Below are 17,718 nucleotides of genomic sequence, written 5' to 3'. Positions count from 1 at the left end.
TTTGTGTCAAGATCACATTATTTACATCCCCGTATCTCTGGTAGAACCAGAGTTACGAGCCTCCAAAATATAGTCTAATGCATTTCCTATGGAGGGGTTTGTTTCTTTAAGTTTTGCTTAAGTACTCGGCCCCTGTTCGTCGTAGCCCTAAGTTTTTAGTATGGTTAGATGGGGGACAAATTGGGCTATAACTTACTCAAAGGACATCCCCGTATCTCTACTAGAACCAGAGTTACGAGTATCCAAAATTGGGTCAAATGCTTTTCCTATGGAGGGGTTGTTTGTTTACGTTTTGCTTAATTACTTGGCCCATGTTTGTCGTAGCCCTACGTTTTTAGTATCGTTAGATGGGGGACAAATTGCACTATAACATACTCAAAGGACATCCCCGTATCTCTAGTAGAAACAGAGTTACGAGCCTGCAAAATTGGGTCTAATGCATTTCCTATGGAGGGGTTTGTTTGTTCACGTTTTCCTTAAATATTTGTCCTGTATTTTCGATCAAAAATAAGAACATATCTGTAGTGCAGTGGTTATCACATCCGCCTCACTCCCGGAAGTCTATAGGTTCGAAACCGCGAATTTTTTTTTTTTTTTTTTTTTTTTTTTTTGCTTGGGATATGTAAAGACCTTTATAATTATCCGAACATTTGTGTCAAGGTCACATTATTTACATCCCCGTATCTCTACTAGACCCAGAGTTACGAGGCTGCAAAATTGGGTCTAATGCAATTCCTATGGAGGGGTTTGTTTCTTTACGTTTTGCTTAAGTACTCGGCCCCTGTTCGTCGTAGCCCTAAGTTTTTAAAATGGTTAGATGGGGGACAAATTGGGCTATAACTTACTCAAAGGACATCAACGTATCTCTACTAGAACCAAAGTTACGAGCCTGCAAAGTATAGTCTAAAGCATTTCCTATGGAGGGGTTTGTTTCTTTACGTTTTGCTTAAGTACTCGGCCCCTGTTTGTCGCAGCCCAAAGTCTTTAGTATAGTTAGATGGGGGACAAATTGCACTATAACATACTCAAAGGACATCCCCGTATCTCTAGTAGAAACAGAGTTACGAGCCTGCAAAATTGGGTCTAATGCATTTCCTATGGAGGGGTTTGTTTGTTCACGTTATCCTTAAATATTTGTCCTGTATTTTCGATCAAAAATAAGAACATATCTGTAGTGCAGTGGTTATCACATCCGCCTCACTCCCGGAAGTCTACAGGTTCGAAACCGCGAAATTTTATTTTTTTTTTTTTTTGCTTGGGATATGTAAAGACCTTTATAATTATCCGAACATTTGTGTCAAGGTCACATTATTTACATCCCCGTAACTAGACCCAGAGTTACGAGGCTGCAAAATTGGGTCTAATGCAATTCCTATGGAGGGGTTGTTTGTTTACGTTTTGTTCAATTACTTGGCCCCTATTTTCGTAGCCCTACGTTTTTAGTATGGTTAGATGGGGGACAAATTGGGCTATAACTTACTCAAAGGACATCAACGTATCTCTACTAGAACCAAAGTTACGAGCCTGCAAAGTATAGTCTAAAGCATTTCCTATGGAGGGGTTTGTTTCTTTACGTTTTGCTTAAGTACTCGGCCCCTGTTTGTCGCAGCCCAAAGTCTTTAGTATAGTTAGATGGGGGACAAATTGCACTATAACATACTCAAAGGACATCCCCGTATCTCTAGTAGAAACAGAGTTACGAGCCTGCAAAATTGGGTCTAATGCATTTCCTATGGAGGGGTTTGTTTGTTCACGTTTTCCTTAAATATTTGTCCTGTATTTTCGATCAAAAATAAGAACATATCTGTAGTGCAGTGGTTATCACATCCGCCTCACTCCCGGAAGTCTACAGGTTCGAAACCGCGAAATTTTTTTTTTTTTTTTTTTTGCTTGGGATATGTAAAGACCTTTATAATTATCCGAACATTTGTGTCAAGGTCACATTATTTACATCCCCGTAACTAGACCCAGAGTTACGAGGCTGCAAAATTGGGTCTAATGCAATTCCTATGGAGGGGTTTGTTTCTTTACGTTTTGCTTAAGTACTCGGCCCCTGTTCGTCGTAGCCCTAAGTTTTTAAAATGGTTAGATGGGGGACAAATTGGGCTATAACTTACTCAAAGGACATCAACGTATCTCTACTAGAACCAGAGTTACGAGCCTCCAAAATTGGGTCAAATGCTTTTCCTATGGAGGGGTTGTTTGTTTACGTTTTGCTTAATTACTTGGCCCATGTTTGTCGTAGCCCTACGTTTTTAGTATCGTTAGATGGGGGACAAATTGCACTATAACATACTCAAAGGACATCCCCGTATCTCTAGTAGAAACAGAGTTACGAGCCTGCAAAATTGGGTCTAATGCATTTCCTATGGAGGGGTTTGTTTGTTCACGTTTTCCTTAAATATTTGTCCTGTATTTTCGGTCAAAAATAAGAACATATCTGTAGTGCAGTGGTTATCACATCCGCCTCACTCCCGGAAGTCTACAGGTTCGAAACCGCGAAATTTTTTTTTTTTTTTTTTGCTTGGGATATGTAAAGACCTTTATAATTATCCGAACATTTGTGTCAAGGTCACATTATTTACATCCCCGTAACTAGACCCAGAGTTACGAGGCTGCAAAATTGGGTCTAATGCAATTCCTATGGAGGGGTTTGTTTCTTTACGTTTTGCTTAAGTACTCGGCCCCTGTTCGTCGTAGCCCTAAGTTTTTAAAATGGTTAGATGGGGGACAAATTGGGCTATAACTTACTCAAAGGACATCAACGTATCTCTACTAGAACCAGAGTTACGAGCCTCCAAAATTGGGTCAAATGCTTTTCCTATGGAGGGGTTGTTTGTTTACGTTTTGCTTAATTACTTGGCCCATGTTTGTCGTAGCCCTACGTTTTTAGTATCGTTAGATGGGGGACAAATTGCACTATAAGATACTCAAAGGACATCCCCGTATCTCTAGTAGAAACAGAGTTACGAGCCTGCAAAATTGGGTCTAATGCATTTCCTATGGAGGGGTTTGTTTGTTCACGTTTTCCTTAAATATTTGTCCTGTATTTTCGATCAAAAATAAGAACATATCTGTAGTGCAGTGGTTATCACATCCGCCTCACTCCCGGAAGTCTACAGGTTCGAAACCGCGAAAATTTTTTTTTTTTTTTTTTTGCTTGGGATATGTAAAGACCTTTATAATTATCCGAACATTTGTGTCAAAGTCACATTATTTACATCCCCGTATCTCTGGTAGAACCAGAGTTACGAGCCTCCAAAGTATAGTCTAATGCATTTCCTATGGAGGGGTTTGTTTCTTTACGTTTTGCTTAAGTACTCGGCCCCTGTTCGTCGTAGCCCTAAGTTTTTAAAATGGTTAGATGGGGGACAAATTGGGCTATAACTTACTCAAAGGACATCAACGTATCTCTACTAGAACCAGAGTTACGAGTATCCAAAATTGGGTCAAATGCTTTCCCTATGGAGGGGTTGTTTGTTTACGTTTTGCTTAATTACTTGGCCCATGTTTGTCGTAGCCCTACGTTTTTAGTATCGTTAGATGGGGGACAAATTGTACTATAACATACTCAAAGGACATCCCCGTATCTCTAGTAGAAACAGAGTTACGAGCCTGCAAAATTGGGTCTAATGCATTTCCTATGGAGGGGTTTGTTTGTTCACGTTTTCCTTAAATATTTGTCCTGTATTTTCGATCAAATATAAGAACATATCTGTAGTGCAGTGGTTATCACATCCGCCTCACTCCCGGAAGTCTACAGGTTCGAAACCGCGAAATTTTTTTTTTTTTTTTGCTTGGGATATGTAAAGACCTTTATAATTATCCGAACATTTGTGTCAAAGTCACATTATTTACATCCCCGTATCTCTGGTAGAACCAGAGTTACGAGCCTCCAAAGTATAGTCTAATGCATTTCCTATGGAGGGGTTTGTTTCTTTACGTTTTGCTTAAGTACTCGGCCCCTGTTCGTCGTAGCCCTAAGTTTTTAAAATGGTTAGATGGGGGACAAATTGGGCTATAACTTACTCAAAGGACATCCCCGTATCTCTACTAGAACAAGAGTTACGAGCCTCCAAAATTGGGTCAAATGCTTTACCTATGGAGGGGTTGTTTGTTTACGTTTTGCTTAATTACTTGGCCCATGTTTGTCGTAGCCCTACGTTTTTAGTATCGTTAGATGGGGGACAAATTGCACTATAACATACTCAAAGGACATCCCCGTATCTCTAGTAGAAACAGAGTTACGAGCCTGCAAAATTGGGTCTAATGCATTTCCTATGGAGGGGTTTGTTTGTTCACGTTTTCCTTAAATATTTGTCCTTTATTTTCGATCAAAAATAAGAACATATCTGTAGTGCAGTGGTTATCACATCCGCCTCACTCCCGGAAGTCTACAGGTTCGAAACCGAGAAACTTTTTTTTTTTTTTTTTTTGCTTGGGATATGTAAAGACCTTTATAATTATCCGAACATTTGTGTCAAAGTCACATTATTTACATCCCCGTATCTCTGGTAGAACCAGAGTTACGAGCCTCCAAAGTATAGTCTAATGCATTTCCTATGGAGGGGTTTGTTTCTTTACGTTTTGCTTAAGTACTCGGCCCCTGTTCGTCGTAGCCCTAAGTTTTTAAAATGGTTAGATGGGGGACAAATTGGGCTATAACTTACTCAAAGGACATCAACGTATCTCTACTAGAACCAGAGTTACGAGTATCCAAAATTGGGTCAAATGCTTTTCCTATGGAGGGGTTGTTTGTTTACGTTTTGCTTAATTACTTGGCCCATGTTTGTCGTAGCCCTACGTTTTTAGTATCGTTAGATGGGGGACAAATTGCACTATAACATACTCAAAGGACATCCCCGTATCTCTAGTAGAAACAGAGTTACGAGCCTGCAAAATTGGGTCTAATGCATTTCCTATGGAGGGGTTTGTTTGTTCACGTTATCCTTAAATATTTGTCCTGTATTTTCGATCAAAAATAAGAACATATCTGTAGTGCAGTGGTTATCACATCCGCCTCACTCCCGGAAGTCTACAGGTTCGAAACCGCGAAATTTTTTTTTGCTTGGGATATGTAAAGACCTTTATAATTATCCGAACATTTGTGTCAAGATCACATTATTTACATCCCCGTATCTCTGGTAGAACCAGAGTTACGAGCCTCCAAAATATAGTCTAATGCATTTCCTATGGAGGGGTTTGTTTCTTTAAGTTTTGCTTAAGTACTCGGCCCCTGTTCGTCGTAGCCCTAAGTTTTTAAAATGGTTAGATGGGGGACAAATTGGGCTATAACTTACTCAAAGGACATCAACGTATCTCTACTAGAACCAGAGTTACGAGCCTCCAAAATTGGGTCAAATGCTTTACCTATGGAGGGGTTGTTTGTTTACGTTTTGCTTAAATATTTGTCCTGTATTTTCGATCAAAAATAAGAACATATCTGTAGTGCAGTGGTTATCACATCCGCCTCACTCCCGGAAGTCTACAGGTTCGAAACCGCGAAATTTTTTTTTTTTTTTTTTTGCTTGGGATATGTAAAGACCTTTATAATTATCCGAACATTTGTGTCAAGGTCACATTATTTACATCCCCGTAACTAGACCCAGAGTTACGAGGCTGCAAAATTGGGTCAAATGCAATTCCTATGGAGGGGTTGTTTGTTTACGTTTTGTTCAATTACTTGGCCCCTATTTTCGTAGCCCTACGTTTTTAGTATGGTTAGATGGGGGACAAATTGGGCTATAACTTACTCAAAGGACATCCCCGTATCTCTACTAGAACAAGAGTTACGAGCCTCCAAAATTGGGTCAAATGCTTTACCTATGGAGGGGTTGTTTGTTTACGTTTTGCTTAATTACTTGGCCCATGTTTGTCGTAGCCCTACGTTTTTAGTATCGTTAGATGGGGGACAAATTGCACTATAACATACTCAAAGGACATCCCCGTATCTCTAGTAGAAACAGAGTTACGAGCCTGCAAAATTGGGTCTAATGCATTTCCTATGGAGGGGTTTGTTTGTTCACGTTTTCCTTAAATATTTAGGCTGTATTTTCGATCAAAAATAAGAACATATCTGTAGTGCAGTGGTTATCACATCCGCCTCACTCCCGGAAGTCCACAGGTTCGAAACCGCGAAACTATTTTTTTTTTTTTTTTGCTTGGGATATGTAAAGACCTTTATAATTATCCGAACATTTGTGTCAAGATCACATTATTTACATCCCCGTATCTCTGGTAGAACCAGAGTTACGAGCCTCCAAAATATAGTCTAATGCATTTCCTATGGAGGGGTTTGTTTCTTTACGTTTTGCTTAAGTACTCGGCCCCTGTTCGTCGTAGCCCTAAGTTTTTAAAATGGTTAGATGGGGGACAAATTGGGCTATAACTTACTCAAAGGACATCAACGTATCTCTACTAGAACCAGAGTTACGAGTATCCAAAATTGGGTCAAATGCTTTTCCTATGGAGGGGTTGTTTGTTTACGTTTTGCTTAATTACTTGGCCCATGTTTGTCGTAGCCCTACGTTTTTAGTATCGTTAGATGGGGGACAAATTGCACTATAACATACTCAAAGGACATCCCCGTATCTCTAGTAGAAACAGAGTTACGAGCCTGCAAAATTGGGTCTAATGCATTTCCTATGGAGGGGTTTGTTTCTTCACGTTTTGCTTAAATATTCGGCCTGTATTTTCGATCAAATATAAGAACATATCTGTAGTGCAGTGGTTATCACATCCGCCTCGCTCCCGGAAGTCTACAGGTTCGAAACCGCGAAGTTTCTTTTTTTTTTTTTTGCTTGGGATATCTAAAGACCTTTATAATTATCCGAACATTTGTGTCAAGGTCACATTATTTACATCCCCGTATCTCTGGTAGAACCAGAGCCTCCAGAAATTAGTGTAATGCTATTCCGAGGGACGGGGTTGTTTGTTTACGTTTTGCTTAGTTACTCGACCCCTGTTTGTCGTAGCCCTAAGTTTTTAGTATGGTAAGATGGGGGACAAATTGCACTATAACATATCCAGAGGACATCCCCGTATCTCTAGTAGAAACAGAGTTACGAGCCTGCAAAGTATAGTCTAAAGCTTTTCTTATGGCGGGGTTTGTTTGAATACGCTTTCCTTAATTACTGGGACCTGTTTTTTCTGTCACAAATAATAACATATCTGTGGTGTAGTGGTTAACACATCAGCCTCAAACACGGAAGGCCATAGGTTCGAAACCGCGAAGTTTTTTTTTCTTTTTTTTTGTTGCTTGGGATATTTAAAGACCTTTATAATTATCCGAACATTTGTGTCAAGTTGGCATTATTTACATTCCCGTATCTCTGGTAGAACAAGAGTTATGAGCCTCCAAAGTTTAGTGCAAAAATCATAAGTAACAAAATAACAATAAGTGAGACGATACCAAAGCTGAAGAACATTTTGCTTAATATCTCGGCCTCTGTTTGTCGTAGCCCTAAGCTTTAAGTATGGTTAGATGGGGGCAAATAGGGCTATAATATACTCAAAGGACATCCTCGTATCACTAGTAGAACATGAGTTACGAGCCTCCGAATTTGGGTCTAAGGTCATTCCTAAGGAGGGTAACATTTTGCTCAATTACTCGGTCCCTGTTTACTCGATCCCCAAGTTTTTAGTATGGTTAGATGGTGGCAAATAAGGCTATAATATACTCAAAGGACATCCTCGTATCACTTGTAGAACATGAGTTACGAGCCTCCGAAATTGGGTCTAAGGTCATTCCTAAGGAGGGGAACATTTTGCTCAATTACTCGGTCCCTGTTTACTCGATCCCCACAACACCTTAGATTAGAATCGCGTTTTGCAAAAATATTTCATAGTAGGACGTGTGTTTGAGCGAAACGTGCCCGCTATGAATTTTTAATATTTATTCCCCCAAAAACAGGTTCCCAGTTTGAATTAGATCTCAGTAAAGATCTTAGGGCAGGCAAAAGGCATTTGAAAACTTCGTTGTTAATCTATTAGATGTTATATACGACAAATGAGAGTTATTACAAGAATGACAATTTCATTTTATTTCTGTCCATGTCCCTGATGACGGCCGGGATTAATAATTGTCTATTGTATGTTTTAGTAGCGAAGAGCGACATATAAGGTTGCCGCGGATTAAAAAGGTTGACACTAATGAGCGTCGGGAGGGGGGGGGAAGAGAGAAACGGATTTTGGACAAAAGGATCGGAAGACCGTCAAGAAAAAATTAATTGAGCTGGGACTCACGAGAGAAAAAGAGTTTTCGGAATTAACAAACAATTTTTTTTTCAATTAAAATTCAGTTTTACACGATAAGTGTGTTTTCCATTTATTTGGGATCTCTCCTTCATAAAAAGTGTTCTATCTGAATTTCAAAGACTAGCTAAGGTAATGAACCTATTGCTTTTATATTTAGTAAACTGGATCATTATATCTTATAGACGAACCCGGGGCCTTCCGGTTGCTAAGCGGTTGAGATAACCACTGCACAGCAGATACATGTACAAACGGGGATCGTTTGACTAAATCTCATTTGAATTAAAAACTAACTATGAAAAAAATAACTTCGGTATCTGAGGACGAACCACATTAGACACGACTTCACCGGGCACTGATCCACTGTGGTATACTGACCACTTCGGGCACTGATCCACTGCGGGATACTGATCCACTGCGAGATACTGACCACTTCGGGTACTAATACACTGTGGGATACCTGTTAGGTTTGGCATTCAATGGCGCTACCAACTGCGCCACGATACACGACGTTGAAGCCTCTTTGAGCTAATTTAGTTGAGAATTTAAACTAACGAGCGTAAAAAAAATTTCCCTGCACCCACGTGGTCTCGAACCCGGGGCCTTCCGTGTGCGAAGCGGATGAGATATCCACTACACAACAGATATGTTCAGAAACGGGGATCGCTTGACTAAATCTCATTTGAATTAAAAACTAACTTTTTAAAAAAAAAAGTTCGGTACCTGAGCACGAACTTCATTGGGTACTGACCCTAACTTGGAAAGTGACCTCGTCGAAGATTGATTTGTTAGGTATTGGCATTCAATGACGCTACGAACTGCGCCACGATACACGAAGTTAAAACCTCTTTGAGCTAATTTAGTTGTGAATTTAAACTAACGAGAATAAAAGAATTTCCTTGCACCTACGTGGTCTCCTCGAACCTGTATATTTCAGCTGAGCCATGTAGGTCTTGACATTGGATGCCCCCCTTGTTAATGGTTGCAGTTAGAAGCTCGTTAGGGGAGAAACTACGTCTCGTTAGTACCTCGAAAGGCAAACACTCCCTCGAGACGAAATAAGCGCAATAAGAAAAACACGGCGAAGAGCAAAAGGAGCCAAGATAAATCTGAAGATAAAATGAAGCGGATAAAATCATTGGCAACACCGGAGGGACCAAAAAAAATAATCTAGCGAATAAGGTCGCGTCTTTGCGCTCTCTCCCTTGTTCCTTGGGCCAGAAAGAAGTCGTCTAATTAGGCCAAATTTTTGCTCGTTTCTGTTTCTAATAACGCTAAGAGAGAGAGAGAGAGAGAGAGAGAGAGAGAGAGAGAGAGAGAGAGAGAGAGAGAGAGCCACGAAATCTTAAAAAAATCCTTACGTTATTTTCGAGCCATTAATTTTAAGAGAATGTTATTGTATAATACTCCAATCTCGTGAATGAAAATAGAGCTGAAGCCCGCAACCCCTAAAACAAAATGATCAAGGCGTGTTAATTAACTGCAGAGCGTGAATATTTAAATGAGGGTGTAATAATAAAATGAGGAATTAGGAAGGAGTCCTAATTAAAGAACCTTGACAGACATTGGCGTACGACAAGGCCCAAGCAATTTATGGTGTGGGAGAGAATGACACGTGTAATAATATATATATGTGTACAAACCTAAGAAATTTTATAAATGATATAAGATATTTTCAACTAGTCTAGTCCGCTTTGTTTCACTCAAAGAGACAATGTCCTGTATCAGGGTTCGTACGAAATTTTTACATCCAAAATCCCTGAGTTTTCCAGGTTATCCCTGACCATTTTAAGGTATTTACTAGAGCCCACTTTTCACAACTGGCTCATAGCATTGCATGAAGAATGGGTTGATATACCAAACAAAATCCCTGACATATCCCTGACCTTTCAGGAAAATGTTTAAAATCCCTGACTTATTGCCCTATTTTCCATATCCCTGACTTATCCAGGTTCGGTACGAACCCTGTGTATACTAGCAGAAGGGGATAATAGAGAAGTATAATTGGAAGAGAAGTATTATATACTTCTGATACTACTCAAAGTCCTTATAATCAACGGCCAGCCCAAACCGCTTTACCAACAAGGTTGAAATTTTGCAGGGACGTTACTCTTAAGTTGTAGGTACGCATTAAGAAAGATTCCCCCCAATCCTCCGCCATCTTGAAAAATGGCGACCGGAAATGTGGAATAACTGCTTTTCCTCACGCTCATTCTTAACGCGATACAGTTAAGATTTCACCCTCACTTTATGTAGACACGAACAATAATAATAAACCTATTTTATGGCATCATATTTTCGAAAACGTAGTACATTGGCTCCGATATAAATTCTTTCGGAGCATAAAATATATTCAAATTCCTATTGTCTCACTCTAAGCGGGCGGGGGTGGTAGCGACGACAACGACGTAAAAATTGTCCCTGGAATTCGATTTATCGCGGAAACCTCGAAAAAATTCCCGGCATTCCTCGATGCCATCATCCATGGAAGGCGTTTCTCCCCTAACACTTAATAAACCGACAGTATTTAATAATCTACCGGCACCGAGGGATCGGACACTTTATTGACTACATTCCTATATTTTTAAATATTAATTATTCGGATGGTGGTTTAGTGTTCGAGCTCTCGCTCCTCCCGGAAGAGAGAATGAATGTAAGTTTAAACCTTGGCATTTTGAGAAGACGGAATCCGGCGCTCGACGTTCTTTTGTCGTCATTCTTTAAAAATATAGGCGCGCTGCCGCGGTGACAACGCGACAATTTAGGTTAATGAATGAAATTGGCTGCCGTGAGATTTCCAAATTGCCAATTAACCTTGGACGACAATTTAAATAAAACCGGAGTGGTGGAAGGGCCGGGGAAACTTACGCGCCTTTTAAATTAATTCAAACTAAATTTAATTTGTCATTGAAACGAAATTACGCAGAACGAAAAGCGCTAAACAAATTGAATAACCACGAAATTGAAGGAAAAATTCGTATCATTAAGCCTTCTCAGTTGTCAATTAGGCTTAACAATAATTAAACCAAGCTAATTACTAATTAGAATTCAAAAACGGAATAAATTAAAGATTATTTATTCTTTAACCTCTCTCCCAGTTTTTAATTAGGCTTATGAATGATTAGGCTTAATAATATTTAGGCTTAGGAATGATTAGGTTTAACAATAATTAGACTTAAGAATAATTAGGCTTAAGAATAATTAGGTTTAACAATAATTAGGCTTAATAATATTTAGGCTTAAGAATAATTAGGTTTAACAATAGTTAGGTTTAAGAATAAATTAGGTTTAACAATAATTAGGCTTAATAATATTTAGGCTTAGGAATAATTAAGTTTAACAATAATTAGACTTAAGAATAATTAGGCTTAAGAATAATTAGGCTTAAGAATACTTAGGCCTAACAATAAATTAGGTTTAACAATAATTAGGCCTAACAATAATTAAAACAAATAAAAACGCAAAGACAAAAGAAATGAAAAGATTGGAGACTCGATAAATAACAATTTATTTGGAAAAATTCGTGTTTTTTTTGGTTTTCTTCGTAGTAGTAGTATATTATGACTTATAACAATTAACTTTAAATACTTAAAAGATTTAATAACAACTCGCCATAATAATAAACGAACCAACCGCTCCTTGAAAGAGTGAGATTACAACCTAATAAGTGTATATTTAACAAATTTAATTACTACATCGGTTTGAGTTGCGCTCTTAAAAATGAGTAAATTGAAAAAAAGGTGTTTCGGTGTCTACTTGTGTTTAAGTCCGTCATGTAGGGCGGACAGTAGGGCGGGCGCCCCCCAAGAAGAGACGAAGATGTCCTTTTCCAATCGCAAGGCATCCTGGGTAGGCAGATTGGAAGCGTTGTACACGATCTTTTTAACGGATTGCACGATATCGCAAGCTCGATTCGAGATCAGAGGTTTCAACCATTGAATGGCCGAATCCATCAGATTCTCGTCTTGCTCGAAGACCACGCTGGCCAAACCGATTTCCAGAGCTCGCTCGGCGCCAATTACTTCCGCGCTCAGTAAATACTTTAAGGCTAATGTCGGACCGATTAAACGAACCTAAATTTGAATTAAATACTTAATAACTGGCCGCCAATTGCCGAGTTACTAGATTGAGAGGACAGAGGGATCCGATTTTCCCTCAAAATGGCGGACTACTTTACATAGTACTAATTGGCTAAGCTAGGTTCTGACGTTAATTAAAGAAGATACAGAGGGACCTGTTTTAACAATCCGTTCGTTTTCCCTCAAAATGGCGGGAAATTTAAAATAGTACTAATGGGGAAAGACGTGTCCGATTGGCTAAGCGAGGTTCTGACGTCACTTAGGGAGATACAGAGGGACCCGTTTTAACAATAGTTTTCCCTCAAAATGGCGGGAGAATTTGAAATAGTACTAATGGGGAAAGACGTATCCGATTGGCTAAGCGAGGTTCTGACGTCACTTAGGGAGATTTGTCCAATCCCTCTATTCAACGGGACTAGTAACGCCATCGACGGCGATTGATTGAACAACTCACCAGTCTGGTTCCTCCACCGGCAATTCCGGTTGAGACACCCATCCTAGAATGGACGAAACGAACCTCGGCTTTGGGAGCGAAAAGGCGAAAATCAAAGGCCGTTACGAGTTCGGCGCCTCCCCCCATGGCTCGACCTTGAACCAAAGCGGCCGTGACCAGGGGAAGGGCCTGCAATCGGTTCAGCGTCTCTTGGAGATGCGACGCCAAGAAGTCTCCCCCGGCCTGATCACTTTTCTCTTTGATCATCGTCAAATCCATCCCCGAGCAAAAACAATCCCCGTTAGAATGAACCAATAATGCTTTGCCATTTTTCCAAGACTCCAATTCAACAACGATATCCCGTAACTCCACCATCATTTTCCCTACCCAAATCCAAACCAAACCAAACCAACACCACTTTTTATTTTTATTACAATTACAAAGTTAAAGAAAAAAATTAGGGAATCCCAAATTAGGGGAAAGGAAGGAAGAATTGGATTAATTAAATTACCGCTGAGAGCGTTTTTTCTCTCTTGATTGCTCAATTTAAGTAGGGCCACTCCGGTTTCGTCATTCTTGGATAATCTGATTTCTCCGCTATTAAATTTCATTAGTTCTTCTCGAATTTCCGATTCGCTTTCAACAACGTTTTCAAATTTTGGCGCCGTCGCCATCTTCTTATTTAAATTAGAAATTAAGTTCGGCCGAGGCCCACCTGCCACCAAAAAACGCCGAATATTTCACTAAATAAAATAGATGGCGCTACCGGCCTCCTTACGAATGATTACGTAGCCACTGTGACGTAGCTATGACGCGTACAATGACAAGGGTTTGTTTACAAAAAGGAAAATTAGGCTTAGCGTTACGCGACGGATTTTAAATTGATTTAAAAATTAGTTTTAAGAGTTTAATTATAATTTAAAATTAAAGAGAAAAATGAGCTGGAATCCTTTAAAAAAATTCTCCGGTAGTAAAGGGGGACTTAGACCGGGAAATTTAGAACAATCGGAAGACGGACTAGAAAGCTACGTTCAAAAACTAGAACGTTTAGAAAGCGACGCGAGAAAACTGTACAAAGATTCGAAAAAATACGAAGATTGCGTTCTAGAAATGAGTAAAAGCGAAAAGAAAATGACGGAAGATTTATCGAACAGCGCGCTTTGCCAAGAAGAAGAGGAATTAAGATCCTTAGTGGAAGAATGGCATTCCTTTTCCCGAGCTTTGACCAAAGCTGACGAAGAATTAGTGGCTAATATACGCTACTCGCTAACAGACCCAGTTAAAAGGTTTCATGGCGTTTTCCCCGAAGTTAAATTCTCTTTAAGAAAATACGAACAATGCAAGCAAGATTGCGAGAAACTGCGTGCTAAAGTTTCACGTTTAGAGACAAAAGAAGGAACGGGGAATAATTTAGTCAAGTTAGATCACGCCAAACATTCTTTAAACGCCTGTTTAGCCACGGAAAGAAATAGTAGAAACACGCTAGCGAAAGAATTGCCGATATTCTATGATAAAAGAGTGGAATATTTCCAACCTTCCATAGAAGCTTTGATAAGATCGGAAGTGGAACATTTAGGAAACGTTACTACAGTCTTTAACGATACTATTCTAAAGGTGCCTAAGAACTATAACGCCACCAGCGTGGATATTAAACAGAGACAGAGAATGGAGAAGATACAAGCTTTATCTATCATAGCAGCAACATAAATTTTATATAAAAATATCCTGTATATTAATTAAAATAGATGAATTTGGCCTACTATCCTCTCTGTATATTAAAATAGATGAATTTGGCCTACTCTCCTCTCTGTATATTAAAATAGATGAATTTGGACAATAAAAGGATTTGGACTACTGTGATTTTAATTAAAAACGGGTTGTTAATTAATTTATAAAGAAATTATTTAAAAAAAAATAGGTATTTTTTCAATAATAGGCTAATTTGACCTACTATGAATTAAAATTAAAATGGGTAGTTAATTTTGCCCCCTAAAATGACCTATACTGCGTAATAATTACAAGAAAAGCAATAGAAATAGAAATAAAACGAGATAACTATTAAACTTACGTGTTCTTATGGGAAATTCGTTACAGTAGATATCGGGTGTCGTTTCCGTTTCTTCTTTAATAACTGGGGCTGAATGGCAATTTCTACTACAACCACCACCACCACTAGCTAAAGCAATCAATTATTTGTATTTGTAATGATATAGACCTAGGGGCGATTATTATCCAAGAATTAAAAACGGGCAAAATTAAAAATTACCTCCACAAACTTTCAACGTCTTTTTCGTCAACGCAGGTACAATTTTCCTCGTTACAAAACTTAAAGCCATAATATTCTCAAACAAAACTCTCTCGGTAAATAACAAAATTCGAGACTATCAATATTAAAAGCCCAATATCAAATGAAGGAAATTTTTACCAATCATCTGAGAAATCAATAAATTTAATTAATATTAATAATTATTACTTCCCTAATTAAAAATTCATTAAATTACACGTACTTTTTTTTTTCTCTTATTGATCTGTAATAAATTGGATTGAATTTTTCCAATCCAATCCAATCTTTGATCTAATGTAGCTCCCTACCGTCTAGAACAAAATCCTAACATCTACGCGCCTCAAAACACCTATTTACAATTAAATTTTCCGCCTAATATTTCCTCAATAAACCTTTAAAACAAAATTATTATTTTATTCCCCCCCCCCCCCAAAAGGAACCTTGAAAGACAAGAAACGACGACGCGCTTCAACAGGTAAGTCGCACCTTACTTTCCTTTCCTGTCCAGAAGCTAAGGGGTCAGACAACCTAGCTTTTAAGCCTGACTTACTTACACTTCAACAACAACTGAGTAAGTAAGTAATGGTTGAAAGTAAAATTAAGTACGGAACGTTAATCTCTCATTGCACCTACATGTAGTTGTTGTTAGCATTGTGTTAATGGTAGGTGCTGTTGTATGTATGAATGTAGAAGGGGAAAATACGTGTGTATGGCGTGCGTGTGAGTGTCCGACCCCTTGTCTAATTTTTAAATTTAATTTTGTAGAGAAAATAGGCCTAATTTTATTAGCTTAGGAGAGACGTTTTTGGATAATTTTCGATTCAAAATTTACAAAACAAAGAATGCGTTGTATTTGGAGACATTATTTTACAATTTGCTTACAAAAATATATATAGCATAAGTTTATATCTTATGAACTTATGGTAAAAATAGGCCTAATTTTATTAGGAGAGAGGTTAAAGTAGTTGTTTTAAATTTGGACGATTTTCGATTCAAAATTTACAAAACAAAGAATGCGTTGTATTTTGCAACACTATTTTGCAATTTGCTTACAAAAATATATATAAATAGTAATGGCAGCCCCTAGGTTTGATTGCATTAAGCTCTATGGGATAATAACATGGGGTGCCATTAGTCTAGATATTAGTTATGTGTTAAGTGCACGCATCAATCGTTCGTACACAAATTCAAATGTTTCCACAAACATTTTAAATTTTCAATGCATTTACGCAATGCAAAGACATGATTCAACCGCAATTATTGCCATAAGTGTTAGTTTGGCTTTTTTGCCGTTTTGTTAATTCGTTCCAGTATTCGTTTTTGCGCGTAACCACCCCAAACTGAAGCGAAAACATTCTTTTCCTCCATTAAGGATTGTTCCCGGGATAATTTCCTTGAATTGGCGATAATGTTTTTAATCCCTCTCACAACGGGAGCCGCACCATTCGTACGACTAACCAACCATTCTTTAGCGCGTTCAACACAATCGTCACCTTCTTCCAAAGTGTCACTAATCAACCCGAGTTTCGCGCAATCATCGTGATTAAGTTTTTGCGCGGAAATTAAGATTTCCAGAGCGTTCGAAGACCCCACCAGATGACTGAGTCTGGTACCACCGCCCCAACCAGTTACGACACCCATTTTCACTTGGACGAATTGAATTTCGATTTGTCGCGATGTCGCTAAGCGAAAGTCGCACGCGGTCAGTAACTCGGCGCCCCCTCCAATGGCTTTGCCTTTCAAGATGGCCGCGCTAATTAGAGGCAAGTCGTACAATCTATTTAGAGCGTCATGCATGACGCTGGCCATTTCGAAGCCGTCTTTCGGATTGGCGATACGCGTCACCATACTTAAATCAGCCCCCGAACAAAATACATCTCCGGGAGAATGGAGTAATAATGATTTGCCCTCTTTCCAATTTTCAAGGTCAGAAACAATGTCCGCTAACTCAATCATCATTTTGCCTTAAATTTTTGCATAATTTACTTTTTCTATTATATATTTGTCGCGTAAAAACCCCCATTTAGAATAATATTTAAATTTCCACTTACCACTAAAAGCGTTCCTCCTTTCATGATGGTCAAAATAAATCTCTGCTAATCCATTTGCGTCATCCTTTCGAAGAGAAACGGACCCTCCACCAAATTGAAGAAATTTGTTTCGAATTTCCTGGCTGATTGTCGAAAAACATCGTCGATATTCCGAATTTGCCGACAAAACACCTAAAAACGGCAATAAAATCATGCAAGAACAAAAAATCATCCACGGAACGGAACCACAGTTTCAAATTTTATAAAAATGGCGGCAAAGTTAAGCCTTGGTTGTGTTTTCTATTGAACTTTGTCTTTGAATTTTTTGAAGGTCAAAGTTTGTTGAACTTTTCTGAACAAGGCTTAGCGTATACGATTAATTTTGATATGCTACTTACTATAATTTATAATGGGTTTTAAACACCTTTCTAATTTATTTCGTACAATATAACTCATAATTTACCTAATTAACTCTTAATTACTTGCTAAAAATATAAAATCATGCAAGAACAAAAAATCATCCACGGAACGGAACCACAGTTTCAAATTTTATAAAAATGGCGGCAAAGTTAAGCCTTGGTTGTGTTTTCTATTGAACTTTGTCTTTGAATTTTTTGAAGGTCAAAGTTTGTTGAACTT

The 17,718-nt window shown here is 38.6% G+C and overlaps 4 protein-coding genes across 4 annotated transcripts in view; 1 reads left to right on the top strand and 3 right to left on the bottom strand.

Moving 5' to 3' along the window:
* Positions 1 to 17,201, bottom strand: part of LOC149718137 (putative peptidase C1-like protein F26E4.3) — a 173,775-nt gene extending 156,574 nt beyond the window's left edge. Inside the window, exon 1 of the mRNA XM_089868843.1 lies at positions 17,101 to 17,201. The gene's annotated coding sequence lies outside the window, so the exon portion shown is untranslated. The remainder of the gene's footprint in view (positions 1 to 17,100) is intronic.
* Positions 11,743 to 14,954, bottom strand: LOC149718138 (ethylmalonyl-CoA decarboxylase-like). The gene is made up of 4 exons (XM_089868838.1): positions 14,834 to 14,954; positions 13,277 to 13,480; positions 12,787 to 13,148; positions 11,743 to 12,326 (listed from the first exon to the last, which is right to left on the bottom strand). Exons 2-4 carry the CDS (start codon positions 13,437 to 13,439, stop codon positions 12,006 to 12,008), a joined length of 846 nt encoding a protein of 281 aa, XP_089724964.1. The 5' UTR covers positions 13,440 to 13,480; positions 14,834 to 14,954; the 3' UTR covers positions 11,743 to 12,005.
* On the top strand, positions 13,583 to 14,638 carry LOC149718139 (bridging integrator 3-like). Its single transcript, XM_089868839.1, has one exon. The coding sequence runs from the start codon at positions 13,702 to 13,704 to the stop codon at positions 14,470 to 14,472; it is 771 nt and encodes a 256-aa protein (XP_089724965.1). The 5' UTR covers positions 13,583 to 13,701; the 3' UTR covers positions 14,473 to 14,638.
* LOC149718136 (ethylmalonyl-CoA decarboxylase-like) lies at positions 16,322 to 17,535 on the bottom strand. Its single transcript, XM_089860792.1, has 3 exons — positions 17,478 to 17,535; positions 17,101 to 17,271; positions 16,322 to 17,013 (listed from the first exon to the last, which is right to left on the bottom strand). The coding sequence occupies exons 1-3, from the start codon at positions 17,533 to 17,535 to the stop codon at positions 16,322 to 16,324; spliced, it is 921 nt and encodes a 306-aa protein (XP_089716918.1).
* Positions 17,536 to 17,718: the final 183 nt, after the last annotated feature.

The sequence above is a fragment of the Phalangium opilio genome, unplaced genomic scaffold, assembly GCF_054372755.1.
Source record: "Phalangium opilio isolate 3A_F unplaced genomic scaffold, DU_Popi_V2 ptg000002l_1, whole genome shotgun sequence".
In the NCBI taxonomy this organism is placed as follows: Eukaryota; Metazoa; Arthropoda; class Arachnida; order Opiliones; family Phalangiidae; genus Phalangium; species Phalangium opilio.
The sequence above is the reverse complement of the archived record's forward strand: the minus strand, read 5'-3'. Positions and strand labels throughout refer to the sequence as shown.